The sequence below is a fragment of the Halichoerus grypus genome, chromosome 1 (assembly GCF_964656455.1).
Source record: "Halichoerus grypus chromosome 1, mHalGry1.hap1.1, whole genome shotgun sequence".
In the NCBI taxonomy this organism is placed as follows: Eukaryota; Metazoa; Chordata; class Mammalia; order Carnivora; family Phocidae; genus Halichoerus; species Halichoerus grypus.
The window spans coordinates 80,088,467-80,105,296 of NC_135712.1; the positions used below are offsets into that span (position 1 = coordinate 80,088,467).

Genomic DNA, 16,830 nt, shown 5'->3' on the forward strand with positions numbered 1-16,830 from the left:
TGAGCTGTTTGCTCTGGGAAGACAGGAAAGCCACACCCCGCTCTAAAGTGGGTTGGTGCGTGGAGGCAGTGGGGACACAGGGACAGCACGGGGGTGGGGGCAGCTGCTGGGACTAGACAGTAAGCGCCCGAGGGAAGAAAGGCAGACGAAGCGGTGGTAGGACAGGCTCGCTCACAGTGACCGTGGATGCGGTGAGAGGTAGGAGAGAAAAAGCTTGGTTTTCACTTGAGGTGAAGAAGGGTCACTTTCCAGGCAACCCTCACTTTAAGCAGTCCTTCAGAAATGTTCATTTTTCCTTGTTACTGATGCAATCCATGCTTATCTGAAGGAAATTTATAGAGAATACATAGATGCAAAATGAACATACGCTATCTATGATCCACCTGTTGGAGGTCATGAATGCTAACCTTCTGGAATGATGCTAAATAACTTGTGTTGCTAACATGTGAATTCAAAGCATACACCGGTGTGCTCCAGTTTGAAAAATCCTTGGGCTGCCCCAGGAGTGGGTATGCTCAGTGCATCTGGAGTGACAACAGCCGCTCGGTCAAGAGGCCCTGGAGGGCCAAGGCCAGAGAGGCCAGAACCAGGGGAGGACCATCCCCGGGGCCTGATGCCCAGTGCAGGCACAGAGCCAAAGGGGGGGGCACAACCCATCCCGCAGCTGTGGCCACTGCAGGAAGGTTCCTGAGATTCCGGAGTGTCACAGGCCCATAACCCCCTCCTCATCCAAGTGATTGTTCTCCTTTCTGTGAGAACAGCCCTTTTAAAAGAAATGGAGTCTTTATTTGATAAACTATAGAACTCTATACATACATTCCTGTGTGGCACATCTTGTACAGGTTTCTGTATGCATCGTGTGGAGCCTGAACTTGGGAAGGAAGGCGGCTCAGAGATGCTCCTGCCCACTTGGCTATCTTCTCATCCTTCCTCCCTCTTCCACATTTCTCCAGCAGTTGTGCACAGAGAGATCAGTGTGCTGATAGGCCCTGATTTCTTTTTAGAGTTTTACTGATCCTGTATTTTTTTTTTTTAAGATTTTATTTATTTATTTGGGAGAGAGAGACAGCGAGCGAGTGAGAGAGAGAGAGAGAGAGCATGAGCTGGAGGAAGGAGCAGAGGCAGAGGGAGAAGCAGACTCCTCACTGAGCAGACAGCCAGACAAGGGGCTCGATCCCAGGGACCCTGGGATCATGACCTGAGCCAAAGGCAGACGCATAACGGACTAAGCCACCCAGGCGCCCTGGTCCCATATCTTGATTAGCACCGCCATTTCTCTGTCCTCTTTCCCTCACCTGGTAGGCAGGGGCCAAAACAACAGCAAGAAAATGTCAGAATAGCATTGCTATCATCATGAACTCCTCGTGCCAGGGGGTCTGTCTCGGCTTCTCTGGTGTCTCTTAGCACAGTACCTGGCTCACTGGGGAATGGGTGGATGAATGGACAAACGGATGGATCAATGAATGATTAACGGAAGGAAGTTTGAAGGAAGTTTGTTCACTGGATGGAGATGAATTTCAATGAGTCTCAAGTGACAGTGATCCAGAGAAGTGAGGGCAGGTGTGGCCACTCCCTTCACAGGTTCTCCCAAGGCCCCTGAACTTTCCACTCTTGCTATCCTTGCCTCTCCTCCCTCCTCTTTGTCAGAGTCTCTGTCTGAATCCCAAATCCAAGATGCAATTAAATTGCAGTCTACCCACTTCCCTCCCATCTTCATCAATTATCTCCTACTGAGCTTTTTTCCCCCTTACATTTATTGGTGTGATTATTTGGTTAATGTCTGTCTTTACTAGACTGCTCTGCAAGGCAGGGGCAATGAGCCTAATGTGGCGCCTACAACGTAGTCTGTGCTCAGGGCATATTAAATGAATGCTCATCATGATCTTCTGAACCCTATGGAACCATGTTCAGTTGTAAGAGCTCCCCCTACTCCCAGCCATTGCCCATTTCCACGGAGGCGCACAGCCTTCTCTGCCTTAGCCTTCTTTCCCAGCACTTCTTTTTTTTTTTTTTTTAAAGATTTTATTTATTTATGTGACAGACACAGAGAGAGAGGGAACACAAGCAGGGGGAGTGGGAGAGGGAGAAGCAGGCTTCCCGCGGAGCAGGGAGCCCGATGCGGGGCTTGATCCCAGGACCCTGAGATCATGACCTGAGCCGAAGGCAGACGCTTAACGACTGAGCCACCCAGGCGCCCCCCCAGCACTTCTTTACTGTTTCCATTCTCTCTGGAGACCCATTACCCATCTCCCAGGCTCCCCGGGAAAAAAGAGAGGTTGGCTCTTTTTTCACTCCTCTTTAGAACCTTCCAGATGGTCCTGACACCCTTCTTCACCAAAACCACCAGTCCTGAAGGCAAGGAGATTTTGCTTTCCTTCACTTCCCCATTTTAGAGCCTTGGCTAAAACCCTCCAGGCCCCTCCAGCATTCCTGGATGACTCCAAGCTGTGGTTCAAAGTCCCCCCTTGCTTTCCACAACTCCCTTCTGCCACTGACTTTGTACGTGCACCATCACTGCTTTTCTTACGCTGTATTGTACTGTATTTCTGTGTCTGTCCCCCCTCTGAGACTGTGAGCACTGCAGAGGCAGCGGTGGCTTATTTGTTGCCCCAGCACCTAGCACAGTGTGAGGCGCAAAGCAAGTATTCGATAAATGTCTGCTGAACAGAATGGAGTGGACTCATCTTTAGGACTTGAGGGAGTCACCTCCACTTGGATTTAGACATCAATACACTTAACACTGTTACTTCCCAAACCCTAAATCTGGAACCTCTCATCCTTGGACCCATGCGCCATGCTCCCAGTCCTGCAAAACCCTAGCTTAGCCAGAAGACTTTGAAGCCAGTAAGGGAAATCTACTCATACTAATGCAAATTTTACTAGAGAGGGGATTTGTGGAAACCCAAGAGCTCAACCATCAGCCTTCAGGAAGGGCAGGGATGGGGCAGCCCCGAGCCTTTAGCAAGAGTTCATGGGCCTTTGTTGACCCTGTGCTCTACCTTGAGTCTCTGACCCAGCTTGGCTCCCTCACAGGGCAGCTGTGGACCCCTGAGATCATTGGTACCATTGTGTCCCCAGCTATTCAATCACTAGGTGGCCCAATTCCAAAATCCAGGGAGAGGAAGCGGCACTTAGATCCTCCTCTTGGGGAAGGTGTCCATCCCGTTCCAATCAGTTATGGCTGGAACGGGGTAGGGTAGCTAAATCCTGTGGTCCTTGAGCTACTCCTTTCAACTGCTCTGTGCAGATCCAATCCAGCCAATAAAGGAGCTTGAGTGCTATTGACAAAGAGCCTCAGTGAGTGCCTGGCTAATCCACTCTCACTGGAACTCTTGCCTTTTCTTCCCTCCCACTTCCCTGAGCAACTGGCACCTACCTGCTTCTCAGTCCAGCATGTGTCCCTGGTCGGGGGTTACTGCTGTCCTTTGTCAGGCTGCCTGGGCATGTGCTGTAAATGAATGGGCTCAACAGAGGCTAGTGTATATGCCAGGTGGTGCACCAGCTGGTTAGAGTTAGCTCTGCAGGTGCTGGGTCAGGGAGACAGATCAGCGTGGAGGTGGGATGGGAGTGAGGAACCCAGTTTAAGGCTTCTTTCCCATGCAGACAGGTTGAGCAGGAGGAATCAGAATAGGAATCCCGGGGAGTGGGGTGGATCAGGCAGCAAGCAGTGGCTTGGGTGGTGAGCCTGTGGGAAATCAGGTTTGCATCCCCCAAAAGAGCTCTGTCAAAGGTCTCTTCCCCCCCCAGGTTCGCGGAATCCCACAACCCTCAGGTGTGCCTGCTGGGTTTTCCCACAGACTCTGACACTGCACACTGCTTCCTTTTCTAACACTGCTTCTTGGGCTCTTGGGACACTCCTCCCCCTCACCGACATCCCTGAGTGAGCCATCTTGTTCTCTGATTCCATGATTTCCTTACCAGACTTCTGATCTCAGTCCTCTCTTTCTCAAGAAGGTAGCGTAGGGTAAGAGATTAGGCTCTGGTGTGTGACCTCTGTCAACTTACTTAACTCTTCCTAAGCTTCCCTTTCCTGGACTGTAAAGTGGGGCTGTTAAGAGTCCCTGCTTCAGGGCGCCTGGGTGGCTCGGTTAGGTGAGTGCCTTTGGCTTGGGTCATGATCCCAGGGTCCTGGGATCGAGTCCCACATCGGGCTCCCCCTGCTCAGCGGGGAGCCTGCTTCTCCCTCTGCCTGCCACTCCCCCTGCTTGTGCGCTCTCTCTCTGTCAAATAAATAAAAGCTTTAAAAAAAATAAAAATTAAATTAATATTTAAAAAATTAAAATTAAAAAAAGTCCCTGCTTCATAAGGGACGTTATGTGGAATAACTGCTGTCATGCATGCATGTAAAATGCTTTCTGTGCGGTCTGGAGTGTACTAAGTACTCAGTGACTCTCAGCTGCTGTTCCTTTCCAAAGTCTCATGGTCTGTCTAGGAGACCTTCTCCCATCCCCTTGTTTCGACTCTCTACTCTAGAAAGATGATCTCCAGATCCGAATGCAATTGGAGCTCTGGATTTTCACCTGCTTGTTGAGATGCACTGCAGGACAGAGGAAGGAGCAGGGGCTCAGGAGGGGCAGACGGGGGTTGCGTCTTATTCAGCACTCACAGCTGTGGCCTTCAGCAGCACTCACAAAGAGCCTTCATCTGAACACCTGCTCACCCATGCACTCATTAAGTGGGTTCATGATACTTGCTTCTCTGGAGTTGAATAAGCTTTGCCATATCTATTTCCCCCAGAGCACCTATTCTACTCTAAAATGATAACTCTCCCCATGCTGTCCCCCAACCAAAGGGAGAGTCAAGTCCTTGAGAGTAGAAGCCTTGCCTTCTTGTTCACTACTGTTCTCGGCCCCAGCACACTCCTGGCACAGGCTCAATAATGTTAGTTGTTCATTTACTTTCTCTCCTCCTGTATTCCTCTGACTTCTCAAATCAACATGTACCCATCCAAACAACTAATCATTTCCTCGCTAGACCTGACCCATTAATTTAACAAACATTTGTTAAGTGCCAATTATAAGCCAAGCACAGGCCTAAGGGCTGGGACAGACAAAAGATAGATGAGACATTGTCTCATTTAGAGAAATGTTTACTGTCCACTGGGGAGATGGATAATGACACAGTATTTGTAATAATAGGAATACAGACACTTCACAGGGAACCCCAAGCACAGAGAAGGAACAACCTTTCTGAATGTGGGAGCTGGAGAAGGCTTCTCAGAGGAGGTGACAATTGCCCTGTGTGGTTATGAAAGAGTAGCAATTTTTCAGGCAGAGATTGCCCAAGAGAGAGGGAAGAGCGTTGTAAGACATGAACTAACATGGTGCATGCTCAGCTGGTATGGAGGGTTTGAAGGGAGAGAACGAATGGAGGGCTGAGACAATTTCCCCACATTTTTTAAATGGAAAATTTCAAACATACGGAAATAGAATACATGTATAAAATCCTCCTCCACGTGCCCATCAGCCAGCTTCAACAATTACCAATTCAATGGCCAATCTTTTTGATTTCTATCCCTACCACTAAACTCGCATCCCATTATTTTGATGCAAATCCCAGACTGAATCATTTCATTCATAAATACTTCAGTAGTTTGAAAAGGGAAAGCATATCCCTTTTTTCTTTCTATAGATGTATCATGGTATGCTCTAACAATGCGACTTGTCTGTTCGCTGTTTATCCCTGCTATCTCCATGGCGACTGCGCTCTATCATGATATAGAGTTGACTCCCTCTTTTAGGAAGCTACTTAGTGTTCCTTTTTGAATATACCACAAATAATCTCACTAGTCCCCAACTGATGGGCATTTAGGTTGTTCCCAATCTCGTAATACCAAAACAAAGCTGAGGGAATACCCTGGAACATACATCTTTGTCTGTGAGCATATCTCTAAGTTAAATTCCTGGACACGGAATTGCTAGGACCTGCTACACTTCAAATTCTGACAGGTGCTTCTTACTTGGCCCAAGAGGTGCTCTGAATGATATGATGAAGACGCTTTCTCTCTGTTGTCTAGGCTTGTGGCATTATGGAGTCCTCTCTGCCTCTTCTCCATGTAATCCGTCATATTTCCTACCAACTCAGCTCCTCCTCGTGTGTCCATCCTCCTCCCTTCATTCTCATTGCTGTGGTCCTGTCTCAGCCTGCATCCTTTCTTACTAGGACAGTTGCAACTACCAACTCAGAACGTGTTCTAATCATCTGCCAGAGCAAACATCCTAAAACGGGAACTAAATCATTCTCTTGTTTAAACACCTCTGTTCCTGTCTCACCATGCACAATATTGAAAAATCCAGCTCCCAAGCCTGCCTTCCAATGCTTTCCAGTTTGTCTCCAACTTCTCATTTCTCATATAGTTTAGGCTTCACGAAACTGGACTCTGGTGCCTTACTTGGGCCCCTAGCTCACCCTCTCCTTCCTTTCTCTGTTGTGGAAATCCTGCTCATCTTTAAGGTAAACTCAAACCCTGCCTCCTCCATGAATCCACGCAGTGTGGGACCATTAGTTTTGTACCCAGGTTGACTTGGATTCTAATCCTGACTCTCTCTCTCTCTTTTAACATTTGGAGTCCTCTGCCCACCAGGGGGATACATTTTCATTTGTGGATATGATCACCAGCCTTGGGCTTATGAATGTCTTAATAGTTGGAGGCCTTACTGATGCATGTTTTCTAGGATACCTAACAATCGCTCTTATTATTCTTAAAATGATTATAGCCACTACCCCAAACCTCACTCAAGAGAGTCAAGAGACTTATCAGTAATAGAAAGTTACTGCTCAGTCTGTTAAGGGTCTGCCTTCAGCTCAGGTCATGGTCTCAGGGCCCTGGGATCCCCACATCAGGCTCCCTGCTCAGCGGGAGTCTGCTTCTCCCCCTTCCCCCTGCTCTCTCTCTCAAAAAAAAAAAAAAAAAAAAAAAAAAAAAAGCTGTGGCCACAGCCCAGGCTGCCACCTTCCTGCGGGATATTCCAGAGATCAGTTTAACTCATACTTTAGAATCATAGGTTCATGGCTTGGAGCAGGCACAGCGGGCCCAGAAGCTATGATGAGCAGTTTTACCAGAACTGTTAACAAAATAGCTGACTACCGCCAGAGCCATCAGAGACCAACAAAGAGCTTGAGACGCCCTAGCTCAGGTGGTCCTCCGCAACAGTAATCAGGGCTCTCTTTTCTGGGGATGTCACTTAATCTGAGACTCAGATTTTTTCATCTGTTAAATAAAGACAAAAATACCAACCTTGCCGGATTGTTGTGAGGGGTAGGGATAATGGGCTCAATAAAAAGTAATTTTCATTATTTCTGTGGTCATTATGACCGTCCCACCGCACTTGATTGGAGCACGGGCTGTATCTGCTTTGTATCACAGCTGGGGGTGGACAAGAGAGTGTTGAGCACTAGACTGCAAGCTCGCTGTAGGCAGGGCTCGTGAATCACCTCTGGATCTCCCAGCGCCTGGCAAAGAGCCTGCAAATAAGCAGAGAAAGAGACAGAGGTAAACATGGAAAAAGATGCGCAGACGGAAGGAGGGCAGACGCACAGTAGAGCTGCTGCAAGACAGGTTTCGGCTGGAATCTCGGCTGGAATCTCAACAAGCCCGCTCAGCCCGCGGAGCCCAGGCCGGGGGCGGGGCCGGGGTCCAGGGGCGGGGCTTGGTGCGGACCCCGCCCCGGTCCGTCCGTGAATGCGCTCCGCAGGCGCAGGCCGCGCGCAGCCCCGGGCCGGGAGCTGCCTGCAGGTTCCCCGGCGGCTCGGCGGGTCCGGGAGCGGGCGCCGAGATGCGCCCCCTGCTCGGCCTCCTGCTGGTCTTCGTCGGCTCCACCTTCGCCCTGTACTTGCTGTCGACGCGACTGCCCCGGGGGCGGACGCTGGGCTCCGGCGAGGAGACCGGAGGCAGGTGCGTGGCGGGGGCCGCCGTTCGGGTCAGAGGAAGGGAGCCAGGTCCGAGGAGGGGGTCTGGGAGTGGGAGATTCGGTTCCGGGAGCGGAGGCGTCGGGGGCGGGGGTTCGGTTCTGGGACTGGGGATCGGGGTCTGGTGGCCCGGCCGCATCTGTCCGGTGTCGGGCCGGCGGGGTGGATGGGAGTCGGGGCCCTGGCTGGGGCTGCCGGCTGCCGGCTGCGCGGTGTGCAGTTTGGGCGCGCGATCGCTGGCTTTGCACGCAGGGCGGTGATTTGCAGAGGGAAACGCGGCGTCTTATCCCCGCGGCGCCCGTTCGCGCGCCTCTGTCGGCGCGGTGGCGTCGCCGCGGGAGCCGTGCGCCCGTCGCCTTCCCGGGCCCAGCCCTAACCCGACCCTCGCCCCGGGGTGGACCGGCAGCCCCCCTCTCCACAACTGCTATCAGCCTCCCTCCTCCGTCCTCCCCACCCCATCTCGCTTCCCGTCAGCTCTGCCGTTGGGGCTTGCAGGCATTCGGTCTTCAGGAGTGTTGCATGGACTTTAAATTATTCACGAACTAATGATCAGGTCCGCCCGTCTTCCTGGCTGTCTCTCCTTTTTGCCTTCTCATGACCGACTTGGTGGGGCGGGAGGCGGCGCCGCCGGGCTGATTCCCCGGGAGTGTAGCATACAGTTTATGAAGTTTATGGAAGTGTGCCTGGCACAGCCTTGCGTTGGCAAGGATGTTACTTATATTTGAATATGAGGATAACTGTGTTCAGTTACAGTATTCTTTTGCTCTAGTTGAGAAGGCTGTGCTGTGGATGTCAGACATACTAAGAGAAACATTCTGATGACAAGTAGGCGGGTTTGCTCATAATTGATCATTGATGGATTCAAGGGTTACTCTTATCTCAAAGGCAAGGTAGCCTTTACACTGTAACCCTTGTACAGGATTCAGAATGCCCTAATGGCCAGATAAAGAGTTGGGGAGGGGGGAGCCTCTTTGAAAGGGTTGGTTTCAAGCCTGACATGTTACCAAGAAGCTTATGTTTATGATATGGGACAGATATACTTTCCCAGAGAATCTTTAATTGGCCTGTTAGTGACTGATAAAACAGTCTTTTTACCTAGTAACTGGGGAGCACTGTGAAGTTTCAATTGTCCTTGGCCTGAAGCTTGTGGGGGAGGGGGCGTTCCATGAAGGGAAGCCAATTTAGGACATTTAGTTCTTGCCTGAAAATGAATGCGTTTGCCTCTTAAGAATACATCATAAAACCTGAGAACTAAAAGGGCACTTACCACTCATTTTTTCTATAAGGAAACTGAGGCCCAGGGACTAGCCCGAGATCACACTGCTGGATAGCAGCAGAGTTGAGATGTTAACCCAGGTCTTGCTTCCCAAACCAGGGCTCTTCTGTCTTCCTCCGCTGTGTGGTATCAGGTCCCCTGTCACCCTGGGCTCCCAGTATGTGTGCGTTCCCAGCAAACCAGATGATGGGCACATTTATAAACCTACTTTGGAATGAAGGCACAAGTGACTTTCCTAGGTCCTAGGCCGATCTGGACTCACGTTTCCATGCGCTTTTCCAAATCCCCAGGTCACTGTGGTTCCCCTCAGACCTGGCGGAGCTGCGGGAGCTCTCCGAGGTCCTTCGAGAGTACCGGAAGGAGCACCCGGCCTACGTGTTCCTGCTCTTCTGCGGCGCCTACCTCTACAAACAGGGCTTTGCCATCCCTGGCTCCAGCTTCCTGGTCAGTGCCCTGCCCTCCTTCTGTGCCCGCCAGGAATCCACCTTCTGTCTTTGCAGAGGGGCCCTTAGGCTGCAAATCACACAGTCCAGAGGAAGAGTACTGTGGCGGCCATTTGTCGACAGCCTCCCCTGGGTCAAACACTGTCCTGGTTGTTTTCCTGACCTTATTTAACTCTCCTAGCAGCCTTAGCGTGTGGGCGTCATGATCCCATTTTACAGATAAGGAAACACTGCGGTGGGAAGGGACTGTCCGAGGTGACAGGGAGAGGAGGGGCGGGGCTGGGGGGCTGAACCCGTGTCTCCCTGGCCCCAGAGTCGGCCTCTCCTCTTGTTTCCAAGGCCTTGATGGCTGCGCGCTGTCCCAGAGACACACACACAGTCCGGGCTGGGTGAGCTGTTCCTCTCGGAGCTTCCAGAACGTTCTGCATCTTGGCACCGTTTTCTATTACTTTTTGAAAATCCGTGTTCTCCACTAGTCGTTGAGTTCTTTGAGAACCGGGCCCATTCCTGATTCTCGGCTTTGTGTTTCTTTGCCCGGCTCAGGGAAGTGCCTTCCCAGATGTTTGACGAACAGATGCAAGTTGTTGATGATGATGTGAGGCTGGAGAGGCCGGGGAGACCTCCCTGCGTGGGGAGGGTGTGGGGAGGACGAATCGTCCTGACTTCCCAGGCGGCCCCCCCCACCGCCCTCGGAGCCGTGGTGCTGGGCCTGGGTGTGCACTCTCGCTGCGGGCTGCTTCTGTTCAGTTGCTGCCTAAGGCTCTAAGGAAGAACCTTGCTGTCCTCCCCACAGCATTTTCAGCTGTTTCATGTCAATGTGTGTGTATTTTAGGGCTTGGGGTGAGCTTGAATCTCAGCTGTGTAACCACGGGCAACCCTTTAACTTCTCCAACTCTGTTTCCTCATCTGGAAATTGGGGCTACTCCTGCGCGTTGTCTTGTGGAGGGTTAAATGGAACGGTGCGTGGAGAGCACCTGGCTCGGTGATGGTGCCTGGTGCACAGTGGCCCTCAGCACTTGTTGAATGACTAAGTGACTGAGCAGGAGACCCTGAAAGCTTCCTTCCGTCCTGCTTTTTTCTCCTGCCTTGGCATCTTTACTCCAGGCTCGGGCTGGAAACTGGAAGAAAAGCAAACATGTCCATGTCAAGAGAGACAGGGAGGTGTGTGGTGCTTGAGGTCTGGGACTGACTTCTTGGGGGTGCCCCTGTAGCTGCCTTCCCTCTTTCTTTTTTTTAAGTAGGCTCCATGCCCAACATGGGGCTTAAACTCACCACCCTGAGATCAAAGTCAGAGGCTCTACTGACTGAGCCAGTCAGGCGCCCCCTGCCTCCCCTCTTGAGCTGATCCCTATTCAGGGCAGAGTCAGATGCTACCTGGGAGTGAATCCTGTCTCTGTCTAGTGGAGGAGCTTGGGCACGATACTTAATCTCTCCCTGCGAGAATGCTGTAAGGATGGCATATGACACAGGGTCGTTGTAAGGATGAAATAAGACATGTAGTCAAGCACTTCACTTATAGTAGGTGCTCATCAGACCCCCACCGTCTCACTTGGAAGTTCCCCTTTTACTTTCTCTCTTGGATCCCATGTTTGGCAGGGTGACGTCTACCGGCCAAACTGTATTTAGGATGTATTTGCTCACTTTTCATTTTTCTGAATCTAAGACTTTTTTGAGTGTCAGCTAGAGCTCTGGTCAACATGGAACCCCCAGTGTTCTCTACCACAGATGTAATTCCAGCAGGAAGCAAAGAAAGAGGACGTTTTATATAGCTTGGGTGGTCTTACTGAAGGAAAATTCATGGTTTCTGTTCATTTAAAATGGTAACAATAACGTGTGAGTTGCATTTCTCCCTTCTTGGAGCACTCCTGATCGCAGGACCTCCCACAGCCCGCGCAGCAGGCCGGGGGGCTGTATACCCATGTTGTCCCAGAGAATGTTCTCCTGCCTTCTGAAGTGTTCACCTCATCCCTGTTTGGAAGGTGAAGAGACCAAGGCCAGGGGTACAGTTCCCAGCCCTGTCATCACTGTTCATTCACCCCTTTAGAATGGGAGTTGAGTGTGGGTTGGGAAAATCACTGGAAGAGGAGGGAACCTATGACTCTTGGGCCCCAGTACAAGGTGACTGGTAGCCAGCAGATGTTCTAACGGCTGAGGGGTTTGTTTTATTTTTGCAGAATATTTTAGCTGGTGCTTTGTTCGGACCATGGCTGGGGCTTCTGCTGTGCTGTGTGTTGACATCAGTGGGCGCCACGTGCTGCTACCTGCTCTCCAGTGTCTTTGGCAAGCAGCTGGTGGTCTCCTACTTTCCTGAGAAAGTGTCCCTGCTGCAGAGGAAGGTAAGGGGAGGGGCCGCAACCTAGTGCTGGGCCCCCTGACGGTCACCTCAGGGCCCTGAGGGGTGTGCAGGCAGGAATTTCCTACCGTGGTCCCCCGCCCTGCTTTGGAGCTCTTAGGGGCTCCTTTTGGTCTGTTCATGAGGCACAGACCTGGGATCAAATTCCGGCTTCATCATTATGCGCTCTGTGACTTTGGGCAAATTCCTGACTTCTCTGAGTCTCAGGTACTTCCATTTTATTTTATTTTTTAAAAATATTTATTTATTTGACAGAGACACAGCGAGAGAGGGAACACAGGAGGGGGAGAAGGAGAAGCAGGCTCCCCGCGGAGCAGGGAGCCTGATGCGGTGCTCGATCCTGGGACCCTGGGATCATGACCTGAGCCGAAGGCAGATGCTTAACGACTGAGCCACCCTGGCACCCCAGTACTTCCATTTTAAAAATGAGGAAAACAGGGGCGCCTGGGCGGCTCAGTCGGTTAAGTGTCTGCCCCTGTCCCAGGGTCTTGGGATTGAGCCTGCTTCTCCCTCTCCCTCTGCTACTCCCCTGCTTGTGCTCTCTCTCTCTGTCAAATTAATAAATAAAATCTCAATTTAAAAAAATGAAGAAAATAGTCTTTACCCTGGAGGTTTGTTGGGAGATTCAGGAACAGAATATATGAAGTATCTAGAACAGTGCTTGGTGCTATCAGATTTTCAATATCTAGAGATTCTCTGCTTCTTAATGGCCTTGTCTTTTTTGGCTACAGGTGGAGGAGAATAGAAATAGCCTGTTTTTTTTCTTGCTGTTTTTGAGACTTTTCCCCATGACGCCAAACTGGTTCTTGAACCTCTCAGCTCCGATTCTGAACATCCCGATTGTGCATTTCTTCTTCTCTGTTCTGATTGGTAAGAAGCTGGTGGGGTAAGTCTGAGTCTTGAGCATTGCTGTGTCGGAGGCCTACCCATGTGGGCCTGTGTCTGCCTCTGAGAGCCCAGGTTTGTGAAGAACAGCATCAAGAGTCGCGACCTCCAGTAATTATTCCTGATTTCAGATCTGCTCAGGGCTGAACAGAAAACCTATAAAAATACTTTTGGGAGAAGTAAGGATAGTTCACCCCACAGCGGTGCTTAGCGCCTGTTGTGGGCAGCACTGTGCTGGGCACGGGGTTTGGTAGCATCCTCTGTGGAAGATGAGTCACTTGGCCCTTAGCCAGGTCTCAGGAAATGCCGGCAGGAAAGCCGAGCTGGAGTGAGGGGGTGTGGGTGAAGAAAGGGTGGAGGCTGAAGAGAGGAGCAGAGCAGCTTGGCCAGGTGAGGGGCTGGGACAAGAGCATGGTTTCTCCGGGTCTGGGCCTCGGATCAGCCCGTAAAGTCAGTGACTGTTGTCGTCTTCACATTGGAGGTGAACCGCCCTCTGTAAGCCTAAGGCAAGGAGCGCTGCTCGTAAACCTACTTGAGAGCATGGAGAGAAAGACTGACTACTCAGGACTTCTAGGTCGGACAGAACAAATCTGTGGTTGAGCAGCTGCTATTAGTAGGGAATGCTTGAGAGAGAAATTGAGATCTTAAGTCGAAGCAAAATCGACCACAGCTCATTCCGGTCATATTGGCTTTCAGACAAAGTGTCTTGGTTCCTCACTTAGCAGCCTGTGATTACCTAGGTGGCAGGAGGCCGGGAAAGACTCTGGAGACCGGGCTTCCAGTCTCCTCTCTGACAAGCTGTGTGACCTTGAGTGCTCTGTGATCTTGAGGCATCGTCTACTGTAGGGGAGGACTGAGTGATCAGGGGGTCCCAAACCAATTAGTCTCAGGAGTGGCAGTCAGGAGAAGCTGTTAGGATGCAGGTTCCTGGGTTTTACTCCAGGCCCAGGTAACCAGAATCTTGGGGGAGGGTGGGGGGAGCCCAAGGATGTGTTTTTAACAGCTTCCCCAGGGGATTGTTAAACAGCCAGCCTGTCTGGCCACCAGTCAGACTTCTCGGGGATCCAGTGGATTTGATGATCTCTTAGAGACAGTATAGAACGCGAAAGTAGTGCTGTTTCTAAGAAACTTGTTTTTATCTTATGCATATTATAAATCTCATAATGCTGGTGCCTCTCATTACTTAGGCTGTTGGGTCCTCAGAACCCAGTTTGAGGGCACTTCTAGCAAATGTGTGAACCTTACACTTTTTCGTACTAATTGTATCTCCTGATTTCTTTTATCCTTCATTTATTTTTTTGTTTCCTAGTAAAAATATTTTTATCTTATTGTGCCACATGCATTTTTTGTAAATCATCTCAAGTCTTTTTGTTAAACAGGGCAGTTTATGGGAAGTGAGGAAAGGAGGGGAAGAGGTGGAGAGGGGAAAGAGGTAATGTGCTTAGGGGTCAGGAGTTGGGCAAAAAAAATCTGGAGTCATGGTTGTGAATTCCTGGGGACGTTTCTGAGGGGTTATTGTTTCTCATCTTGCTGCCCCTGGTAACAGGCTCTTTCCCTTTCTTCCAGGTTTGGTCCCGTACAATTTTATCTGTGTGCAGACAGGTTCCATCCTGTCAACTCTTACCTCTCTGGATGCTCTTTTCTCCTGGGAAACAGTCTTCAAGCTTTTGGCCATTGCCCTGGTGGCCTTAGTTCCTGGAACCCTCATTAAAAAATTTAGTCAGAAGGACCTGCATTTGAATGAAATAAGCAACACTAATCACCTAAATAGTAGAAAGGACACGTGATCTTGGTTTTTTGTTTGCCACGTCCCTGGACTCTGTTGCTTATTTGTGTGATGGTGTGGTCCTCTGCAGCCCCTCATCGTTTTTAATTACCCTCAACAGGTGATTTGGACACTCTTCATCTGTGTGCAGTGTTTTCATAAAGGACTTTCTGTGCCCTAGAAGGGGGATTGCACCAGGTCCTCACACCAGTCCTGGCTTAGCAGGACACTCTGTGAAACGGATGGCCTTCTAGAAAATCCTATTTATATTCTATTGAATAACAAGGAACTCAGGGTGGTCTGTTGTATTTGCCTCTTGCCAAGCCCTGAGCTGCCTTAGGAGAAGATGCTGATTGTCCTTGTCCAGAGTGCCTCTTTTGCTAAGTGGTAGGCTGTTGTGATAGGTGTTCTCCTGTTAAGTCCCTAGTGGGTGTTCGTGGTATAAATGATGACGTGAACCCGCATCACTGACATTACCCTTCATCTTGTTAGCCTCTCGAAGAGTATTGTGTACTACTTTTTTGCTGATGAGCTACCTCTTCCATAAACCAAGGGCAACAAGCTGACGGACTGCACAGAACTTGCACGTACAGCTCAAATGCACAGTGATCTCCGTGATGCTCTTTGTGTTCAGATGCACTGACCTTAACCATATATGTCAAACCTCTTAGCTGCATGTCCTGACAAATAAGCTGATTGCAAATAGATTAAATACGAATGCAGCAAACTCTATGTTGTAGGTATGTTCTGGAGAAATTCTTACCTGTCTGAATGGGGCAGCGTCCTTGGCTCACTTGAACCAAATGACTATCAGTACATTTTCTAATCTATCCTTTCTGTGTATGAATCCTTTCTCCATCCTCCTGCTAAGAGAATGGATTCAGTACACTCAGCTATCAGCCAGTGTGCCCTCTATTTTTTTTCATGTTGTCATTTGTCGAGAATAACTGAGGAATACTTTTATCTTTTAATCCAAAGAGGGAAACTTGGTTTTGGATTACTTTGTTGTGTGACGTTTTAATGTTCTGTAGCTGTCATTGCTTCTTGCAGCTGTGGTATTGAACGGGCACAGGCCTGGGTTAATGCTGCCAGGGACACAAGGACCTTGGCACCTAAACTGACCAGCTCTGGCATCCCGGACCCTACAGGAGTAACTCATCGTTTCTTACCGGAACTGTTGCCTTTGGGCGTCACCTGCTGGGTTTTGATCTGGCTTGGCCAAAGTCTTGCCAAGGCTTTCACTTGGCCCACTGTTCTACATGCATTCCTGAGAATGCTCCTGTTCAGTAGGAAGCATCAGTTCCCAAGCTGTGCTTTAGGGACATGGTATGATCCAAAAAAACACAACAAGGACTTCATTTTTAAAGATGTGTTGCTTTCAAAGAAGCTTGGTAATGAGTGGGGGGTGAGGAGAAGGCTGTGTGAAATCTGTAGCTTTTTGTGTTCTGGAGGAGGAGGAGGGAAGGGGGAAACCAGCGTCTTCTACACTATTGCAAGTATGTGCCCTTTGCCCTTCACAGATCCTTGTGTTTGTCTCTCCCCCCATGATTTTGCTACAATGTGCCTTACCAGTTGTGAGTTTACAGGTAAAGCAATTTCCCAAATAAATGGATATTAATGTTCTGTGTGGTGTGTGTTGGACATGTTGCTAACTTTCCATTCCCCTTGCCAGTGGGAATTAGGATTGGCTGAAAAGCAGACGATCCAAAATGGTGTTTTAGCTTTCCACTCTTGGGAGGCTTCTCACCACTATGATTCTTTGGACGCCAGATTTTTGTTTTCCCCTTTTTCTTCTCTGCACTCACTCGATAGTGGGGTCACTAGAAACAGAGGAGGACCTACAAGATGGGCAGCGGGGAAGCCGTGGGAAGGCAAGAGGACACCTGTCCAGGCTGTGACAAAACAAGAAGAGACTATGAGGAAAGAAAACGATGGTTTCCCTTCCTTCTGTGGGTGTGTCTGAAACAACAGAGCCACAGAAACCAGCTTCTCCACCCCCGGCTTTCCTGGCCGCAGGACACCCTGCCTGTCGAGTCTTCCCTTCCCGAAAGCTCTGACAAGTGCCCGGACAGGTGAAGGCAGCTGTCAGGACCCACATAGCACCTTAGGAAAAGACAGGACCAGAAAGGAGTGAAGCACACTTTTTGTTTAATTCCATGCATTGGTTTGCTTCGATCGTCACTCCCGTTCCCCTCACGGT

The 16,830-nt window shown here is 50.0% G+C and overlaps 1 protein-coding gene across 3 annotated transcripts; it reads left to right on the plus strand.

The window, feature by feature from the left end:
* The first annotated feature begins 7,666 nt into the window (after nt 1–7,666).
* TMEM41A (transmembrane protein 41A) lies at nt 7,667–16,253 on the plus strand. Of its 3 annotated transcripts, none has more exons than XM_036084703.2 (5): nt 7,667–7,894; nt 9,475–9,628; nt 11,802–11,963; nt 12,712–12,866; nt 14,432–16,253. In XM_036084703.2, exons 1-5 carry the CDS (start codon nt 7,776–7,778, stop codon nt 14,574–14,576), a joined length of 735 nt encoding a protein of 244 aa, XP_035940596.1. In that variant the 5' UTR covers nt 7,667–7,775; the 3' UTR covers nt 14,577–16,253. The 3 variants fall into 3 exon arrangements, with proteins under 3 accessions (XP_035940596.1, XP_035940597.1, XP_035940595.1); XM_036084702.2 differs by having other exon boundaries at nt 7,668–7,894; nt 12,712–12,850; XM_036084704.1 differs by lacking the exon at nt 9,475–9,628 and having other exon boundaries at nt 12,712–12,850.
* The last annotated feature ends 577 nt before the right edge of the window (nt 16,254–16,830 follow it).